Genomic DNA, 20,493 nt, shown 5'->3' with positions numbered 1-20,493 from the left:
CTAACCTGCCTCCATCTGGACAACATATAATTACAGAACTCTGAGCAGACACAGCTTAGCCACTGACACAAACCACTGAATATGAAATGGAAGTCTGAAAGAAGGCCCAGACCTCAGCTCTTTACAACACATTCCTTATAAAATGTCAAGTAGGGCCATCATGATCACACATTAAACCAATAAATTTAAAAATAAATAAATAATATATACATATAACTTGCCTTCCTAAGTCAATAGCACCTTTCCATAGGATATGACTGAGTATTCACTAATGCAGAAATTCCCACAGGATTAATATAAAAATGCTGTTACATGTTTACCTTGTTTTACAGTAGGCGAATGTTGCAGGAATCTTTGTTGATGTAGGAGCACACCATTCATAAAAAATGAGTATTCATTTTATAAATATTTGTGTATTGTGGTATGTACGTAAAACACATCTGATTTGTGGCACTGGGCCACAATTCCCATGTTGGTGCATCCCCACTTTTTCCCCCCTGTCATTTTACAATAGTCATTATATTTTAAGATATAGCCTTAAGGTAGGACGGGACAATGTATACTGGCTTGAAACGGGCCAGAGAGAATGCAAATAAATGCTTCTTCAAATACTTGCTTACAAAACAACACAAAAATGTTTTTCAGAGGATAATACATGGGATTAATAAGCCTGGGGATATTTCACACTCATATTATAGCAGGTAAAAGCCACTGGAATCTTTCCTCATGTTGAAGCTTGCAGTCTTTACAAATTACTGATTGTCAACATTTGGACGGAACATCAGTAATAATTCCATTAAACCACCTGTCCATGTAAAACTAATCCTGTCTAAATTTGCTCTACCACAGTTTATTTTAATGAAGTATTTTAAAGGTTCTCTTATCTTTATCCAATTGAATATTTTGTCATCTTTAAAAATCTATTAATAATTTAAATGTTCAGTTAAATCCATTTTTAAGTTTTAAAAAATCTGAATATTCCATTACCTATCTATACATTCAACAGAATACGCATCTACTAGTAGAACTGAAAGGGACAGCCCTAGAGGTAAACCTCAAAGACTCATGACAGGGTTCAGGATAGACGTGTTCCAAGCTGCCAAAGATCTTTGCAGCAGTTTAAAGCAAGAGCCTACGTGTTGATAGCATGAATGGATGACCCAGAGGCCAGAGGATCTAAAATAGGACACACATGCTGGCTTGGCCTCTCTAGGGGTCCGAGTTGAGAGGAACAGCTTCCCCAAACACACAGCACAACAGGAAGTTGGTGTAATTTGCGGAAGTACAGTAACAAGTGGGGAGGGGGGCATATAGGCAACATAGTGCAAAAATCATGTAGAAGTCCGGAAGCAACGTGTCTGGGTTTGTCTGGAGGAGTGGCTGAGAGAGAAGGAGAGATCCCTGAAAGAAGTCTACTTCAGACAAGCTCTGACATGCCAAGACAGCTGGAAAAAGACAATGGAACTGTGTGGGAGTGATCACACCACCGAGACAGAGGCATCCTAAAGGTTTTCACCAGTCTGTCAGCCCAAGGAGAGTTCAGAGCAACATGGAAGTTACATTAGTGTTATTAACACAGATGGACTCTGCATTGTGAACTGTTTGTCAAGCACATTTGAAAAATGAGGTCCCCATCTGTTTTTCACAACATGAAACAATTAAAACTTTGGTCCAAAAATAAAATAAAATAAATAAATACACTGATAATTAAATACCAGTAAAAACCAGTTTCAAATATTACCATAATTATTATTAATAAATTAAGGCAATATAGCTCCCTCAAGACAAAAAAAGGAAATAAAAAAGAACTCCCACAGCATGAAAGGAAAACTTAATTGCCACATCGCCTTCCGGAAGGTTATAAGCCAATGGCCAAGAATTACAGGGGTTAAATATCATCCATTCTTTTTAGGAATCAAGTGAGTCATTTAAATTGAACTATAATTGAAAAATTGCACAATCAAATTGCTCATTTCAATCCTCTGAATAAATCTAGCTTTAATTGGGACTTCTAGCAACATGCTTCTATACGTATGATGGCAAGTAGCAAAATTTATACTCAAAATGAACAAAAAACACATATGCAAACATTTAAATATCCATGGTCAAAGTACGTGTTCTACTGATTTTCTAAGAGAAACTCACCTTTATGGAACATGGCATTTTTTGCACATTTTAGAGCACAATTTCTATTAATTTGCTGATTTTAACATATTAGTAAAAATGAAAGAGGGCTGACTTTATTTTTTACTTGTTTTCTCCCATCTTACATTAAGAAAAACCCATACCTATTTTCACTGAGAAAATCAGCAAAACATGTAGTTTGACCAGGGCCACCTAAAATTTTGCATCATGTGTATATACCTCCTCTGGCATTAACATCAGCACAAAAACTGTGTGCCGGCAGTTTCATGCCACAGGTTTCCATGGACAAGCAGCCGCATGCAAGCCTTACATCACCAAGCACAATGCCAAGTGTTGAATGGAGTGGTGTAAAGCACTCCATTACTGGAGCCTGGAGCGTACTTTACAACACTCCATTCAACCTATTCTGTGGAGTGACAAATCACGCTTCTCTATCTGGCAGTCTGACGGATGAGTCTAGGTTTGGCTAAATGTCAGGAGTATGCTACCTGCCTGACTGCACTTTGTCATCTGTAAAGTCTGGTGGAGGAGGGATAATGCTAAGGGCCCTTTAGTTCCTGTGAATGCTTCAGCATACAAAGACATTCTGGACAATTGCATGCCTTCAACTTTGTGGGAACAGTTTAGGGAAGGCCCATGACTGAGCCACAAAGCAAGGTCCATAAAGATATGGTTGGGTGAGTTTGGTGTGGAAGAACTTTAGTGGTCACAGAGCCCTGACCTCAACCCAACACCTTTGGGATTAACTGGAATGGAGAATGCAAGCCAGGCACTCATACCCAACATCAGTATCTGACCTTACAAATGCTCTTCTAGATGAATGGGAAAAAAATTTGCCACAGACACACTCTGAAGTCTTGTAGAAAGCTTCCCCAAAGAGTGGAAGCTGTTAGAGCTGCAAAGGGGGAGCCATATGAGGTACATATTAATACCTAAAGATTAATACCTAAAGAAAAAATACCTAGATTTGTGTCATAAAAGCTCCCTAGGTTTGTGTAGGTGTCCTGATAATACACTATATGGACAAAAGTATCAGGGCAACAATGTGCCAAGACATCTGTAATACCAGTCAAAAATGTGAAAGTACATCATGGAGGATGCACTTCCTTAATTATGCCACCAAATGCAATCGTGTTGTTTGATCACCAGTTTGTAAACATCTGGCACCAATAAACAAACATTCGATTACAATCATGTCATATGCTACATCCAGCTCAAGTCTCCCGAATAGTGGCCACCAACAATGCAGATTTCAGTCCCAGCCCAAATATCATTGACACACCTGATCCAATGGCTGTATTCCTTCTGTCCCATTATTTTGAAAAACCGCCACTGATTTCTTTTTTTGGGTGGATACACACAAACATGTCTGTTTTCTTAAGGCAAAACCTCCTAATGCTACTGACCAATACCACCTCTGGTACTGATAGTTCAAACCCAACACATGGCAACAGTTTTCCACAAAATTAAGTTTCATACTTGCCTTGACAACATTTCAAAAAGCCCTTCATGCTACAGACAATTACCAACAACAATGCAATTGGCTAGTTTTAACAACAAAGCACAGCTGGATCAGGGTCGTATTCACACAGTCAACATGGCAATATATTGTGGATAAACTCGAGCTGTACCGATATTTAAGAATTTACTTTTAAATGGTGCGTTTAAGTGACCATATGCCTTTATTATGTTTATATTATTAAAATAAATAACTAAAACATTCCATTTTGTCTATAACAATAGAACAATAATGCCTAAATTTTAGCAAGGGTTTCAGTAGTGACAATTTAACTTATTTTGAGCAGAACTCAAAAACTGTAGCCAGTAAACAACTAAAACATATCCTTGAACAGTTGCACACATAAAACCTAAATTTGCATTACAAAAAAGTAATGAAAACACAGCAAAAGTTTACTTTATTGCAGAAAATGTGTTATAGGGACAGTACTTAAAGTCACACACAGATCTTCAGACTTCAGGGACACATGTACATCAAAACAAAGGGATCTAACTGCTCACCATATGGCCACGAGGGACAGTGATGCAGTCTCACTTCCTGCTCTAGAATGCAGGCGTGCAGCTAAAATAAAGCTCTGAACAGAGACAAAAAACTGTTTTTGTAGATGAAAACTGTGTTTAAAAACGAACGAACATGCTGTATCTCGGCTCCAAAGTGTGCACCACAGCACCAAATGAACAAACTGTGTATTTCTGATCATTTCAAGCTCCAAACCAAGGTGTCTCAACTGTTCAGCTTGTGTCGCTAGTCCACAAAGGGGAAACGTTAAGCACCACTGTGACACAAGTCACTTTAAAATAGCCTATTCACAAACTGCAATAAACCCAAAACTCAACTTGAAAGTGGTTGTCCACTCCCTGATGGCACAAAAGCACAAAGTGCTCACTGAGAATAACCTTTATTGTTTATTTTAACCAAGTATTTTATTAGCTGCCGGAATTAACCAGTAATAGTTAAGCATTTAAATGTAACCAGTGTGACATTTACTTATTAGTTACTTTATCTGGACCTTAGTAAGCAGGAACGGGACCTTCCCAAGTTTTTCTTGAGTACACCTGTTGTATGGATATTGCGTCACTATTGCAATCAGGATGTTACTAACAATACACAGCCCTAAACTGAATTAGACCACTTTCTCGTGGCAAGGCAGTGTTTGCATACAAAAGAGAACCATGGTGATATCAAGTATGCTGTTCATAAGCAATAGTACCCCAACATGTGCACTTCAACACCAGTGTTCCAATTTATTTTACTGAAGTATTTACTGGCTCAGAGCAATCAGGCAGCTGTTAATGCTGAACGCTCTAGCACTTTATTTTAGTGATGGCACGTTTCAGAGATACCTGGTAACTGATCGGTGTGAAAAACTTAGATGGCTATCTATGCCTAGCAAAATATGCAGTTATTCTACCAAAGAATAAGAGAAAAATTACAAACCAGTAAAGTAAAATACCTTTTCCACTTCACAAGAAATTGCTGTGAAACTAAAAACATTAAATAAGTAAGAGAGATGCGCCCCACCCAGCAAACAGAAAACCAAGATTAACCAAGTGGAAGTATCTCCAGAGCTACATACAAAGATATACATTACAGATGTTCACAAATACAAGCATAAAACTCAAACTATACTGATGAAGCTACACCTTAGACTCAGACAACAGCATGAGAGCAGCTCATTTACTGCAGGATTACAGAACCACCCCACGCATAGCAAAGGTTTTATGAGTTACAGATGAACTAGCTCTACCTGTCTCCTTGGAAAAACCGGTTTGTTCTAACTTTGTTGTTTACTTTTTCCATTCAGACCACTGTAGCAACCAGGCAAATGATCCGTCTTGTGTCTCAGCAGAGATTCACAACAGGTTAAACAAATTATTTATTTATTTAAACCAATATTCACAATTTTCTCTGTACCAAACACAGTCGATCAGCCAAGACTTCCACGTTTTTAAGTACTGCACTGGAACAACAATATTAACGTAGCTAAATAATGTCTACGTTAGTCAAAAGCATCGCATGATGTTTGAGTAAATGCAGGTTGGGATAGACAGATATTACGGAGGCATCGTACAACTCTTTTTTATACTTTATGTAATATTTCATTGACAATTAGAAATAAAACAATTTCTTGGCAATAAGTTAACAGTTAAACTTTAGTCTACTGCATGCGCCGTCACTGAACATAAACTGTAAATTTGTATTTAGCTGCGCAGCACAGCAAGAAAGCAGCAAAGCAAAACCCAAGTATTTAATGCATACTTGTAGCTGCATTCAGTTTAGGACAAACAACATATTAGACCATATTATACCACTTGAAGCACAATGCATCTTATCCAGCGTCATTCGCATGACACAATGTCAAAACCTGCCCTTAACAACTGCCGAAAATGGTCACACTAAGTGTTCTGCTTAGTGCTTCTGATCTAAAACACTCTTCACAGCTGTACTGTCACGGGGCGGGAGGAATTCTGGTTATGGGAACGACACGTCTACTGCAGTCGGCATGTTACCATCACAGTGCTGCAGGAAGTGTTCTGACACAGAATTAATGCTGCTCTTCAATCAAAATGCACTGAATAATGAAACAAGATCCCAATTTTAAAGATCCATTATGTTAATTTTCAATAATTTTACATTCAGGGTCTACTAGAATAGATTTTCATATTTCAGTGTTCTCATACGATACATCTCTATTCAGCTCTGTTAGAGCTCCTGTGTCTTTAAGCCCCACCTCCCGATAAGCCCAGTGTTTTCTGATTGGTCAACCACCAGAACAGTTCCACAAATCTTGTTGCAGTCTGCAGTCTAGGACACACAAAAGAGAGAGACCCCACAGCAGACAGGATGAAGCTTGCATTTCAACTGCATGCACACAAAATTGTGCTGATACTGTAGATACCATAATAGGCACAAAATAGGCAAACCATAAACAGCCCCGCCCCCAAGACAAGTTCTCAAACATTGAAAAGCTTTAAAAAAAAAAAAAAATTCAGCAAAAGCCTATTTTAGACAAAAGGCAGTAACTGCTGACTGCTTAGGAACACTTGCAGACACTAAAACATTGACCAGTGTGGCCTTGTGTGCACAGCAGCAGATCACAAATATGGAGCGACCCTATTGTTTGCCACAAGCCACATACATGAAGCATGACGGATTTTCATTTTTGCCAGCTAGTTTTGGCGATTTTTACTATCGCAAAGTACTAATCATGGTGTGGTGCAGTGTTGGTGGTGATTAGGGCTGGGAATCTCTAGGCATCTCACGATTTGATTCAATTACGATTCAGAGGCTCTTGCGTGATTATAAAATGACTATTGATGCATCTTAATGTATCTTTTTTCTATACAAGATTTCTGACAGGATCTCTTTTTTTTCTTGGTACTTTTAAAGCAAATTATTTTTAAATAAATAAATAATGAATTGACTTCAAACAGGTTTTATTTATAAAGCAAATGGAAGAGATGTGGCAAGTGAAATGGACGGCTCTCATTCACTGCTCTTGATTGGAGCACATGAGAGGCTGCCACTCATCTGTGATAAAATATGCAGTTACGGTGACATAAGATCCTGTGGCAATAGATGTCCACACAGCACAGCCATCCTACCCATTTTTTTCATTGTAACTTCAGTTATGGTCTTGTTGTAGAGAGTGTGGGGATCGTTGAGTCAGTAAAATATCTTTGAGACTAGCCACTGTATCTCAGCTCCAAAGTCTGCAACATGGCACGAAAGCCCTGGTTCTCAGCGACTTAGAACTGGCGTGTAGACTGCAGGTCACACAGCAACTCAGTCTTGCCTGGCTAGTTGTTAACAAAAAGGCTAAGAGAGATTTAAGACAAACATTTGGAACATTTGCAATGAGAGACTGTCAAACACTAAAAAGCTCTGAAGAAGCTTCTCTTTCAAATTTTCCTGGTCCACCTTAAATAGTGTCACATGTACACTCCACCGCCTCAGGCAGAATTTGAGGTGGAACGGGGAAATTCGATCAAAAAGCTTGTGAATGAGAAGTGACTAAATCCTCGTACAATTGTCGAACATTAAAAGACATTTTTCCTTTTGAGGATGGGAGGAAAGTGGCTATAATTAAAACTTAAAGCAAAGTAAATCTGTGTTTTTGTTTATATTATATTATTTTAACCTATACTAGGACATTAGCACATACCGAGACATACAGGACATAAAATGTGGTACCCAAGGTGGTTTGTTTTTGCTGAAAGGACAAAATGGTTCTTCTTAACATTTGCGTTGTCGACTTTTAATTCAGAGGGTGCCGGTCAGATTTCTTCCTCATTCAGTTGTGTTTTTGTTATGCACACCACAAAGACGCTACACTGCTGTACTTCAAAGTTTCACATTTGTGTTCCAGCAACATTATAAATTACAATTTAGAAAATCGATTTTTGACATTGTGAATTGATTCAGAACCTTGTCTGTCCATGCACTGCGACTGCATTTAAGAATCTATTTTTTTCCCCATGCAGGGGTAATTATTACTTTGCAATGGTTTGCCTTTTTACATTTTTGTTGCACTTTGTTGGACAAAACAGATCAACATAACCGTTGAAGAAAACTAGAAAGAACAAATAAAATCCATCCAATGGGCAAAAAGATAAACTCAGAGCAGTAAGTTTAACTTGGCAAACCTGGAATAGCAGGCTGACATTTGTTAGAACAGCAAAAGGTGAAATATAACTTTAGACACAAACCACAAAGAGCAAAATATAATATAATCAAAAGGAGAGGCGTTTGGAGAGAATGACCTATGACTGGTTACACAGGAAACTGAAGAAGCCACTGCAGTGCGTATTAGCATTTACATACACTACAAATGACGAAGGAACTAAACAAAGCAGAACAAATGTAGAACATGCTTCTGTAGATGTATATCACATTCTTTTTAAGTATATCTCAGCACTGCTGGAAGCAGACTCTGTGCAGTGGATCAATCACATTCAGGGGGAGGTCTCAAAGCAAATGCTGTGGTGATCAGGAGATGTTTTGTAAACACCACACTGAACCGAAACTTAATCCACAGCATCATTTTTGGACAAAAAGACATAATATAGCTTAGAAACTTCACTTGCATTCGAAGCACAATGTCAGCTTAACTCTCAGCTTTAAAAGAACAATCCAATACTTTCAATGGAGTTGAAAGCAAAATGGCACACATGAGAAATCTTTGCAGCAGACTGCTTGTCAATAGATCATTTACATATCAGCCTTGCTTATATTTGACAGTCTGTGGTTCACCACTCAGCTGACACGTCAGTCCATATGACCAGAATGTTTTGGTACACTCATGTAGACTGTGCAGAAGAAAGGAGGGGAAAAAAAGCCATGATGGGAGGGAAAATATTCAAGAGACTAAAGAATGGTTATGGCAGCACTGCTGTGATCTGAAGAGCTGAGTTTCATCTTCGCTTAGCAGCGTCTCTCTTAGAACTTTCCTGTTGCCATAGAGATCTGCTGCTCAAAAAAACAGTGCTCGGCCCCCCTCAACCACAGCCTTACTGCCGCCTCTTGTCTCACACTCTGCTTTTCCAAATAGATCACAGCCGTACCAGCAGGTCTCAATGACATATGACTTTACACACAAACAACTTGGCTGGGACACGCAACTTTGTCACTGTGGTGCTAGGGACCCCCTGTTTGTTTAAAGCCACACATGACACACTTTTTCTGATTAATGGTGGAGTCAACAAGACAACATGACCAGACCTGAATTGTGAAATTGACAACTGCTTTTCAACACAAAGCACACTTAACATCAAATGTAAGAAATGCTTCCTATTCATTTTAAGACACACTGAATTTGCTCTAAGAAAGTCACAGAAAAAGAGTCTTTTGGTAAGGGACTTGATCTAAGATGGTAAAAAGCAAACACCGGGGTCCTCTAGCATATGCAGGAGGGGTAAATAAAAGAGATGTGTGAGCCAGCTTGTCGTTTATCAGGGTATTAATATCACACTGCAGCTATTTCCAGGGTAGGGCAGTAGCAGCCAGAACACAAATAGAGACCAGCTGAACCCTCTCCTTGACTCCTTCCCCTCCTCCTCATCCGTGAAACACCACTATGTTTCCGTCCCTAAGGAGCAGGGACCCCACGCAAAGCTCTTGCTTTATACAGTTTGGCCTAAATGCTTCCTTCTGTGCGACTACTAGGCTTTGTGACAAGGAAGCACAAGTGCCAAAAATAAAAAATAAAAGAATGTCATCCTATAATCCAGATATTCATCAGTAGCTGTGGCAACACAGTAATTGAGGTGGCATGGGAAATGCACTGTAAAGGCGTATAATATTTCTTCAAGATGACAACACAGCCCGGCTTCTCACGGTGAAAAAGCGTCCATAAGCGTTTGTGCATAGCTATCAACTGTTTAGTGATTTAAACAGAAACTACATATAGAAGAACTGACATTCAGTACTTGAGGTTCAAAATCTCAGCAGTATGAAAATTCTACTTCAGAGTATTGTGCTCCTTTCAAAGAGATGACCAAGCTGGTGTCTCAGGTCTTTCAGCCAAGACAACTGGAACACGTCTTGATCCACACCCGGCTTAACTGGAAATGTTACTCTGGACAGGAGAGGCTGAGATTAAGTAATGAGGCTAAGCGTTATTAAACTAGTCTCACAGGACAGACTTCTGACTATTGTCTGAGGTTTTTTTTTTCCTCCAGGGTTTAAAAGAATTCCACTGATTTTTCAAAACACTGCAATCATTGTGACAAGGTGAAATGGTAGATTATAGTGAAACTTACTGAAATGATCAGTGAACCTATGCATGTCCAAGATTTTATATGCAATTCTGCTAAAGGTAAAATAAAAATTAATCCAGAAACAAATTATTTTTTAAGCCAAGCCTACACTTCAAGATTTTTTGCCCGATTTTTGCCTAATTTGCCCCAATTTTCACAATCTTAAACAATTTTCCAAATCAGGAGCTTAATCAGAAGCAACGGATGGCGTGGAATTATCTGATACTGTGAGAGTAAAAATGAGTCAATCTTTAAACCTCCAATAAGGCTCTGAAGTGATTGGAAACTCTACAATATTATCAAGCATGGTTGATATTTACGACTCAAAACGTTCACAAGTCCTTCTGTAGAGGAGGACAGTGAGTGATTCAAACAGCAGCCAATCAGAGAGCTAGAACAGCAGATTAAAAGGCGGAAAAACGTGCATGAAAACCGTCTGAACATCAGAGCACACTGACAGAGGAGCTGTGTGTAAAACACAGGTAGATAAGAGCTGTTATCACATTAACAATGTCTGGATTCAGACATCAAAGCACTCTACAATTTCAGCTCAGCTGCCAGTTTGTAGCGAAATATTTCTCCATATCTCACTGCATCCGTGTTTCTTCTTCTGCTGCACATAAAAGCACAATCAGGTCAGGTCCAGTAGGTCTGGCTTTGTTTGTGTCATGTGATCTCTGAGGAGATCTGGGAGTTTGAAGTCTTATTCATAGCTGAAACTCCTACCCAGTCGTCTAGTGTGAGCTCCCACTTGACAAAAAGACAAGAAATTCTGTAACAAACTGACATGAAGTTTGTGATGCTCTCTGTTTCAGAAATCTGTTAAGATTTTAAAAGTCGTGTAGTGAACACCCTGCCTTATTTATACCAATTTGCCCTGCATGCACCTCATCATAAACTAATTTACAAAAAAAAAACCTCTTAGGATAAAAAACTCTCAAAACTATCGTAACAAGCAGCGCTGTGTTAAGCTCTTCATGTAATAGCTTTCCGTGATAGTGTCTAAAGGCAATGAACACTTTGGACAACTGCTGTAACAGTGAAGAGATTCCTATGCACCACACCAACAAGAGAAAGTTTTACTAAAACAGCATTTTAAACAGTTTACAATGCTACAGAAAGCACGTACGTGTGACTTGACATTTCTGACAGTGCGAGACGCACTTTATAGCACAGCTGGTGTGGACTGAAACGCTAAAATCAAATCATACCTGCTCTGCGAGACTCACAGTCAAACGCTTGAAATATTGGAAGATTTTGTGGATGAGTATTTGAGTACTGTAGTTTGGAAATATCAAGAAGTATCTGAAGTCTAAAAATGCTGTTCAGCTTCCTACTACCACTATGAACAATTCTGACACACATGCGTCTCTACAATGGAGCACTTCCTCATCAAACCACCCTGAACGACTTTGTTTACACTGTAATTTAATCATGCAGAATGCTGAAAAATCGGTCAAGTTTCCCCGCTCAACATGGTGATCCACTGCCTACTGCACCAAGAAAGGGCCACAGACTGAAATGCAAAGCAACCAATTAAAGATTGTTATTTCTGTGTGACAGAGGCAAAAGATTCTCCATATAACTACCACAAAGCAGAACCGTGCACAGAAAGTGATGCGTGTTAGGAGGACTTCATTCACTAGCTACCACGCATGTCAAAGAAAACTTTTTAAAAGATGTCATTATGTAAACCTCAATTTTTTCCAACCCGGTGATCATATTCTGCTTTAAAAGGATCACTGATGTTAAAACAAACAACTGCCTGCAAAAAGGGTGTTTTTAGTTGGACTGATAAAACCCAGAGCACGGACATGCGATCATACAACTGTACAGATAATCCCAATAGTTGTGGCCAGCTTACATAAAATACACTCGATATCAGATGCTCTGTGTACCTCTGTGGGCGAAGTGTCTGAGACTAATCGTTAAAGAAACAAACACTGCCCAATGTAACAGCACAGATCTATTCAGTCCATGCATTCAAACGTACAATGAATTTTACATACAAACTGACAATTGTTGAACCTCTTGAATGTGGTCGTTTCTGTTAAAGAATAATCCATATAACCTGATTAATCAAATACTGTGCTTTATGTACTTTACTTTCACTTTGGCCCCTCACACGGTCATCAAGTTCCATCTGTGGAACAAGTGAATTCTTATTTTTATGGTACTACGACAACAGGAGCCAAACCACCCCCAACTGAGGTGAACTTCTAGCTGTCACCACGTGCATTACATGAATATTACAAAGTGCTTTTACGTAAATGATGATTAAATCCCACTCTCCTCCATCAGCAGCAGCAAAACTAGCAAAGTAAATAATCAACTGTTAAGACAAAAACAATTGTTCGACCAATGTTATTAGTTAACAACATTGATTTAATATCAAATACACCACAGCTCCCGTATAAATAGGTGAGTGTACGTTACAAACTGAGTAATGTTTTGGAATTGTACACGTAGAAGTGCAAAAGGCAGCTGGCTCCACTACACAGGCCTGCTTAAAAAAAAAAAGAAAAGAAAAGAAGAAACGCACATTTAAAAATAGTGGTTTTCCGGGACCACTTTTTAAGAGAACGACTGCAGAACTACACTGAATTACCACATTAAAGGGGGGGAAAAAACACGTTGAAAGCTGTTCACACACATTGAGCTTTGTTTTATTTGTTTTTATTTATTTGTTTTATTTGTTCAAACAGTAAATATATCTTTACAACTTAATACAGAACGCAGTTACTCATTGTACATTCTGGTCATTTCGTCAATGTTTTTGGTTTAATTTATCAAACATATTACAGTCACCCCCTTGTTTTAGACCACGTTTAAAGCAGTTTCAGGCAGTTTACAACGTTCTACACACACTTACGCCTGGCCTCACCTACCAGTGGTATGTTCCACAGTCCATCCAAAGCACATTTTTTGATATCTGAGTTGATTTGATTGATGTGTGTCAACAAGTGTGCATATAGCAAATACTTTACACAAGCTTCGAATGTGGTTCTTGTAATCAGATTTACGATATATTTTTTGATAGGTCGGGTCCTCTTACCGTCCTCTTATTAGTAATGATCGGCTTTCACATTTATCAAAATTAGCGTCTCCAGCTCACACACTATTGTAAGATGGTGTATAAAGACTCAATTGAGAGAAAAATAGTGTTATTTCAGTGTAAACAATAGAAGTCATGTACATGGGAAAGGAAAAATCCTTTTTCAATTATTTAATTAATTGTGCTTCCATGCAGCAGAACTGAGTAGAACTTATTCCTTCAAAACGTACAAGCTATAAATCCTGTGCTCACAGTTGGAGTGGGCATTTTGATTACAGTGACTCATTTTCACGATAAATTATGAAAATGTTTTACTGAGCATATCGTGGACACTGTCAGTACTAAAGAATACTAACTACGTTTTATTACAATGTGAGCATAATTAGGCCTGTTTAATTGGATTTACTGCAGCACACTTTGCAAAACGCTGAATAAAAATCACTACAGTTGCAGCTTTATTATTATTAGAATTATCATACTGTCTGTATATGTGGCAGCACAGGCTCTATTTTGTCTATATGATCTTATCAAATCTATGGAAAACTAAACATCATGATGGCTACCACGCACTGTGAAAATGTCTTAAACCATCACGATATAATATTTTTGCCATACTGCCCATCCCTAGCTCACAGCAGTGATTTCATCCTGTGAACAGGCAACTGCAGACGCATAAGACACGGATGTTTTCTGACACAATCACGGTAATAATGGACCACAATATGGATCATGTATTAGCAAGTATTCTCAATTAATGCTTGACACCGAGGACTGTCAGACATTTGTGCCTGCCCAGTGTGATGATCAGCAATGCTGTACTACCCCTCTTCCCTACTCCTAGATTTTTCTAGGAATACACTCTACAACTGTCTAATAGCAGCACAGTATCTCCAGACATCCCTAGTTTTAGTTAAGCTCAATTTCATGAAAGTCATAGTTACGCTGTTCATTATAGGTGTGAATTATCCCATATGGCACTAAAAGAGAACTGCTCATGTCCTTATAAACAGACCGCCCTCAGAAAACAAACTGAACTATATCACAAAGCAGACTAACACACATCCAGTCAAAGTGTTGTAACAGAAAGCACATTAAAAACCTCTGAGCTTTAGGGAATGAAAGATTAGTTCAAACTGTAAGGTGAAAACACTGCACTCTTTTTAAATAACTGAACACTCCAAACCGAAACACTCGCAAGCACTTAAGAGTTTGACTTGTACAGTCTTTCTAAAGCCACATGATGAAAACAGCCCATTTCATTTGTACTTTATCCTAACATTACACTTTTATACATTTGCCATATCCAAGACAACACAGTCAAAAAATTCCCAGAACAAAAGAGGCTCATATTTAGGTAAGCAGGCCAAACAAACATTAGATGAAGATATTACTATTCACATAGACCATATAAAATAGTTAATATTTATAATGGATAATAAGCTAATGCATTCTGAAGTACTCAGATTCAAAGCTAAATGAATGAATACACAACAAAAAAATTTATGTAATGCTCAAATCCAGCTGTCCACTTGAGAAAAAGAGTTTCTGTAGCGCCAGTGTAAATGCATTAGGTAGACAATGCCCATTATCTGCATAGGTAATCACAATGAAGTACATTGAGAACTTCGTGTACAGTCAAATATGAATGAAGATATCGACAGATAAAAAAATGAACTTGTTAGCTATATCAGTCTCTGGTAAAAGCCCAGTCGTTGATCAAGGCAGAACACATTAATCCACCACACAGGAGTAAAATCACGGCAATCTGAAATAACGTACCTTCAGTCTTCTACGTCGACATCACATGGGCCATAACAATAACTTATCTATGAGTGGGTTAACGTCTACTTGTCTCGTAAAACGTGTAGAACAATATTTAGGCAACTAGTTAGCTCCATGTGTACATTCAAGTCAATTCCGAAACAGAAACCAACTTTGCTAACTACGCGTATTCTAGTTCGTCGCTAACGTGCTAGCTAGCGTTGGCTAGCTACCTGTGTGCTAGCTGTAAAAGCTAATCAGGCAGTCAAGGAAGTAAGAAAACTTTCGCGGTCGACCAAACATTTTAAAATCCTTACCTGGCTACTCGAATGTTCAATCACCGGTAGCACTGGAGTCCGCGTTGTCATTTTGGATTTTCAAATTGGGAATGAGTTCACGGCTCTCAAAATTCAATAAGATGTGACATCGGGGTTGAACTGTCCGAAGTCCACAGCCAGATCAGCTAACTCTTAGCTACCGTTGGCTAGTAGCTACGCTCTGAAGTAGTTCACAAGCTAGCACAGCGGGGCTGGTGAATCCGGCTGGTCAAGTCATAATTAGCTGGTTCTCAGTGTGAAACAGTTGTGGAGATTCGTTCGTCACGTTAAAAAGTGTGCGAGGATATCGGACTGCGTTCCTATTGAATGCACTGCTAGCCACGTTAGATACAAACTGTAACAAATGAAAGTGGCTAAACAGCTTAAGAAGTCAACGTAAGCTAACAAGCTAACGCTACCAGCTACGTCTCTTGCGTCAATTTCTCAAGAAGTACTTAAGATAAAAATGAGGCTCAGTCGGTATAGACACCACTGGCGAAAAACAGGGCTAGCTGGCTACATAACCGAACTTAACGAAAAAGCCGGGTTCGTCTAACGCTCAGTTTTTTTTCGTAGTCACTTAAAAAGATTGTATAAATCGAGTCCGAGGATTCCAAGTTAGGCCAAGTGGTAAAATCCAAAGGGTCCCCGCTTAAGCAAAATACAATTACAGTGAAGTGTAGTTGACGGTAGCTCATCAGCACCTAAATCTGGAAGTCCTCTTCGACCAAAGCAATAGCTGTCCAAGTGTCTGTGCAAAAAGTTTAGGGTTGAGTTAGCCAGCTGACGGGCTAGCTAACACCCTCACCCGTCTTCACTAGGCAAAGCTCACATCCGCGATGTTCCGACGAAGAATCCGTAACGTTAATTTTAGCACCACATGCAAGACTATTTGCTTTAATCAAATGAAGTTCTTGACAATCCAGTAACTCTCAGCACTGAGCTCCCTACTTAATAACCGCCGAGCAAAACCGTCATACTGATGCCCCGACTGGCACAGCACCCCCGACTGCGCTGCCTGAAAACCATACTAACCACCTGCTAACAGTCGTCGTTAGCTGACTGGCTGACTTCGACAAGCTCGTCGATGTTTTAAATTGTCGGTAGGGGGTTTGATTTTTAGCTGCACTTAAAATCAGATCATGCAGTATATTTACACTGTAAATCGCAATGAAGACCGAACTCAATTTGTACGCAGAGGCAAGGTGTCGCGCTGGGCGGCCACAAATCTGACTGCAGCGCCCGGACGGACACCGCTGTTGTTTGCGTTCAAGAGAGGAGCCGTGAATCAGTCCTTAACGGCTTCCTCTCCCAAACTCGCTCTCAGCCTTTAAAATAAAAGCCCACCCGTGCTCGACAGCGCGCCGACCATGCCCATTAGCTAACTGCATATAAGTAGTAGGACTTAAGAACTTATCACGCATGTCATACAGTGGCCTCTGTATGTATTTATATCTTTATTGGTCCGACTTCAATCTTATTTTGTTAGTTTTAGCCCCCAATTGCCTTCTGCTGTATATTGCCGCGGGGTATTCCGGTTTTCTCAGCTTTGTTTACACTCCACACATGCAAAGCAGAGCGCCGATGCTGAAAAACACCTGTTGCGTGACTTTTAAGCTGAAAGCAGCAGAGCAGGCTCACCTTGCAGACAGGCTCCAGTCGGACGCATGATTGAGCTTTAGCTTTAGCTTTTTCTTGATACCAGAAATTTAAACTGATCCCGTAAAATATTACAAGTAAAAATTAAATTGAACCTGTAAAAATGTACCCTAATATGCTTAAATTCAGCATGACGAGTTTCAGTTCTCAGGCACGAAGTCACGGTTTTTGCCTTAACAGCAAAAAATATTTTTTTAATTAGTATAAATCTAATAATCGGATTCCTGTGATATTTGAACTGGAATATGATAATTACATTTTCAGAAACTCTAATTATTATGTGTTAATTAATTGATTGTCTTACTGATGAAAACTGAATTGCTACTTGTAAAAAATTGCACATAATTGCAAAGCTCCCTATAAAGATTAAATTATCAGTTACATGCTCAAAATCAAACGTAATAATTAGAATGTCAACATGTAAAATATTTTACTTGTGAAAATGTAATTATCACATTTTAAAATTTGATGAGTTCTAGTAAAAAAATCATTCCATTACTAGTACTTGAAAACTGGATTAATGGCTAAATCTGCTTTCTGTGTAACGGCAGAGTGGACTGAAAGCTAGTCTGTTATGGACAGGAGCATTCCAGCCACAGACTCTGGTGTACATTTGCAGTCACATTTAGCAGATGCTCTTATTCAGAAAGACCAAACATGCACACATTAGAGTCCTGTGTGATGGACAGGCAGGGAAGGAGTCAGTAATGATAGAGAGATTCAGTGTAGAGGAGTGTTTTGCAGGTAGGTGATTGAGTTCTGTCTTTCCTAGATTCATTTTCGGGTGGTGGGTCTCCATCCATGAAGATATCATATTTGAGATATCAGAGGTGGTGGGTGCAAGTAAGAAGTACTTCTTGTCATCAGCATAGCAGTTATAAGAAAAACCACTACTGCTATTCACTCATCCCAGTGACACTACAAGAAGAACAGAAGTGGACCAAGAACTGACTCCTGGGAAACTCCAGTATGCACGGTAGAGAGAGAGAGAGAGAGAATGAGAATTCAGGTTACCTGGTAGGATCGATTCTTGCAATGGGATGCGAGCCAAGCGGGAGCAGTGCAGCTAACGGCTGAGTCTGAAAGTGTTGAAATGAGTGTCTGGTGTTTCACAGTGTCAAAGGCAGCTGACACATCATGGAGGACGAGGACTGCCAGGAGATTTAGTGACTGACACAAGGGCAGTTCTATTGTATGTCCTTACTTGTGTCCAGCTTGCATTCCTCATTCATCCCAAATAAATATTTAAGACATAGACTCTCACCTATAGACCTGAAAAAGCACAGCATTAAATAAGTTATCCTAGTACAATAAAAAAGCATCAAAGGAAATGATTCAAACTCAGCAAATTTCCATTTGTGGTTGGATAATAAATTGATCATGAATAATTTGACTTCTGAATTGTCCTCTATAATTTATGGATGTAGCTTACATCTAACAACACACAAAAATATTAATACTATTAATAATTAATATTAGTAATAAACCAGTGATTAACTACAGATTTAAATCCATAAACAAACAACCCAAACATGAAGAGAGATAGTCTGTCTGAGTCCAGGCTCGACCAGCCATCAGCATTACTGATTTTCTTATTTCCCCTCATACTGATTACTCATTTCTGACTGACTGCAACCTGATGCACGTTGCTGCCATCTGCTGGTATATAGTAGAGGAAAAAACATTGAAGGTGGAAAAAGTTTTAAAGAGCTCCTACATTTTTCTTGAAATTTACTATCACATCAATGTGAATGGGTGGGGCTAAATTTTGTAGGCTGAATAGATAAACGTGTGCATTGTTTTTTGTGACAACAACAATTAATTTAAAACGGACTGCAGCTTAGATTCTATGTGTGGACACTGTGGACTGGAGAGTGAACATTTAACATTTGTTTCGTTGTTGAAGTGAAGTGGATTTAACTGCCTTATTCAGCCTATATACGAATCCCACCTGTGTACTCGTGAAATGGTTAAGATGTTGATATCAAATAAATGTGATATTCATTAAATATTAAAGATGAGATGCTTGGTTTTATCTCTAGCTGGGAGTAAGTGCTATACATGAAGAGCCTGATGTGATTCTACTGAGGAAACATGCCACTGCCTTTGTGCTCTCTCTCTCTGTATATATATATATATATATATATATGTATATATATATATACACACACACAGTATCTCACAAATGTGAGTACACCACTCACATTTCTGCAAATATCATATCTTTCCATGAAACAACACTAGAGAAATGAAACTTGGATGTAACTTAAAATAGTCGGTGTACAGCTTGTATAGCAGTATATATTTACTGTCCTCTGAAAATAACTCAACACACAGCCATTCATGTCTAAATAGCTGGCAACACAACTAAGTACACCTCACAGTGAATGTGTCCAAATTGTGCTCAAAGAGTCAATATTTTGTGTGCACTACAAAAAACGAAATCAAGCAAGAAAAATCAACAGTAGGTCTTGCTTTTTTTCATCTAAGAATAACTGACTTGTATGTGTAAGATAAATATTCTAGTTTTTAGAAACTTTGTCTATGATTATCTTATTAAGACTTTGTTTCTAATTATAAGGACTTCCTAAAATGAAAGAATAAATTTGTTTCATATTACTGAAAGTTTTTGAGGCTCTCCGCTATAAAAAAGAAATTCAAGACAACCTTACTTAATTTAAGAATACAATGTTCTTAAAACTTATACAAGACTAGAAATACAAGACTTAAATGCATTTAATATATTTTCCAATAAAACTGATGACACTTTATGTGACTGAAAAGTATATTATTGGGATTATTTTGTTTGCAATTGTGGCAGAGTGCATTGTTTCTATAACAAACAGAGCGAAAACATCAGTACAACAGTGTAAAAACATTCTGTATAAGCAGATGTCTTATCTTCAGAACATTTTTAAATTTAGAAGTTGATTACAAACATTGACTGGCCACTTCATTAAAAGCCACCTTCTACACTCACTGTCTATTTTTTCAGCTCCACTGAGCATATAGGAACACTTTGTAGTTATACACACTTTGTAGTATAATTACAGACGGTAGTCCATCTGTTTCTCTGCATACTTTACTATCCTCCTTTCACCTGTTCTTCAATGCTCAGGTCCCCATAGGTCCACCACAGAGCAGATATTATTTGGGTGGCCGTTCATTCTCAGGACTTTAGTGACACTGACAGCAGGATAATAAAGTATGAAAAGAAATAGAGCTGAAAATACGAACAATGAGTAATGAGAAATTCAATTTCATGTAAATTAGCCAGTC

At 38.6% G+C, this 20,493-nt stretch overlaps 1 protein-coding gene across 13 annotated transcripts in view; it reads right to left on the bottom strand.

Annotated features, from left to right (window-relative positions):
* Positions 1-16,840, bottom strand: part of mark2a (MAP/microtubule affinity-regulating kinase 2a) — a 45,550-nt gene extending 28,710 nt beyond the window's left edge. For 7 of the 13 annotated variants that reach the window (XM_017698763.2, XM_017698765.2, XM_017698771.2 and 4 more), the window contains exon 1: positions 15,556-16,840. In XM_017698763.2, coding sequence (XP_017554252.1) covers positions 15,556-15,606 — 51 coding nt within the window. In that variant the 5' untranslated portion in view covers positions 15,607-16,840. The remainder of the gene's footprint in view (positions 1-15,555) is intronic. The other 6 variants (XM_017698773.2, XM_017698769.2, XM_037546184.1 and 3 more) reach the window with 2 other exon arrangements.
* Between the last annotated feature and the right edge of the window lie 3,653 nt (positions 16,841-20,493).

This window comes from Pygocentrus nattereri, chromosome 16, assembly GCF_015220715.1.
Source record: "Pygocentrus nattereri isolate fPygNat1 chromosome 16, fPygNat1.pri, whole genome shotgun sequence".
NCBI lineage: Eukaryota > Metazoa > Chordata > Actinopteri > Characiformes > Serrasalmidae > Pygocentrus > Pygocentrus nattereri.
This window is presented reverse-complemented; position numbering and strand designations above follow the sequence as displayed.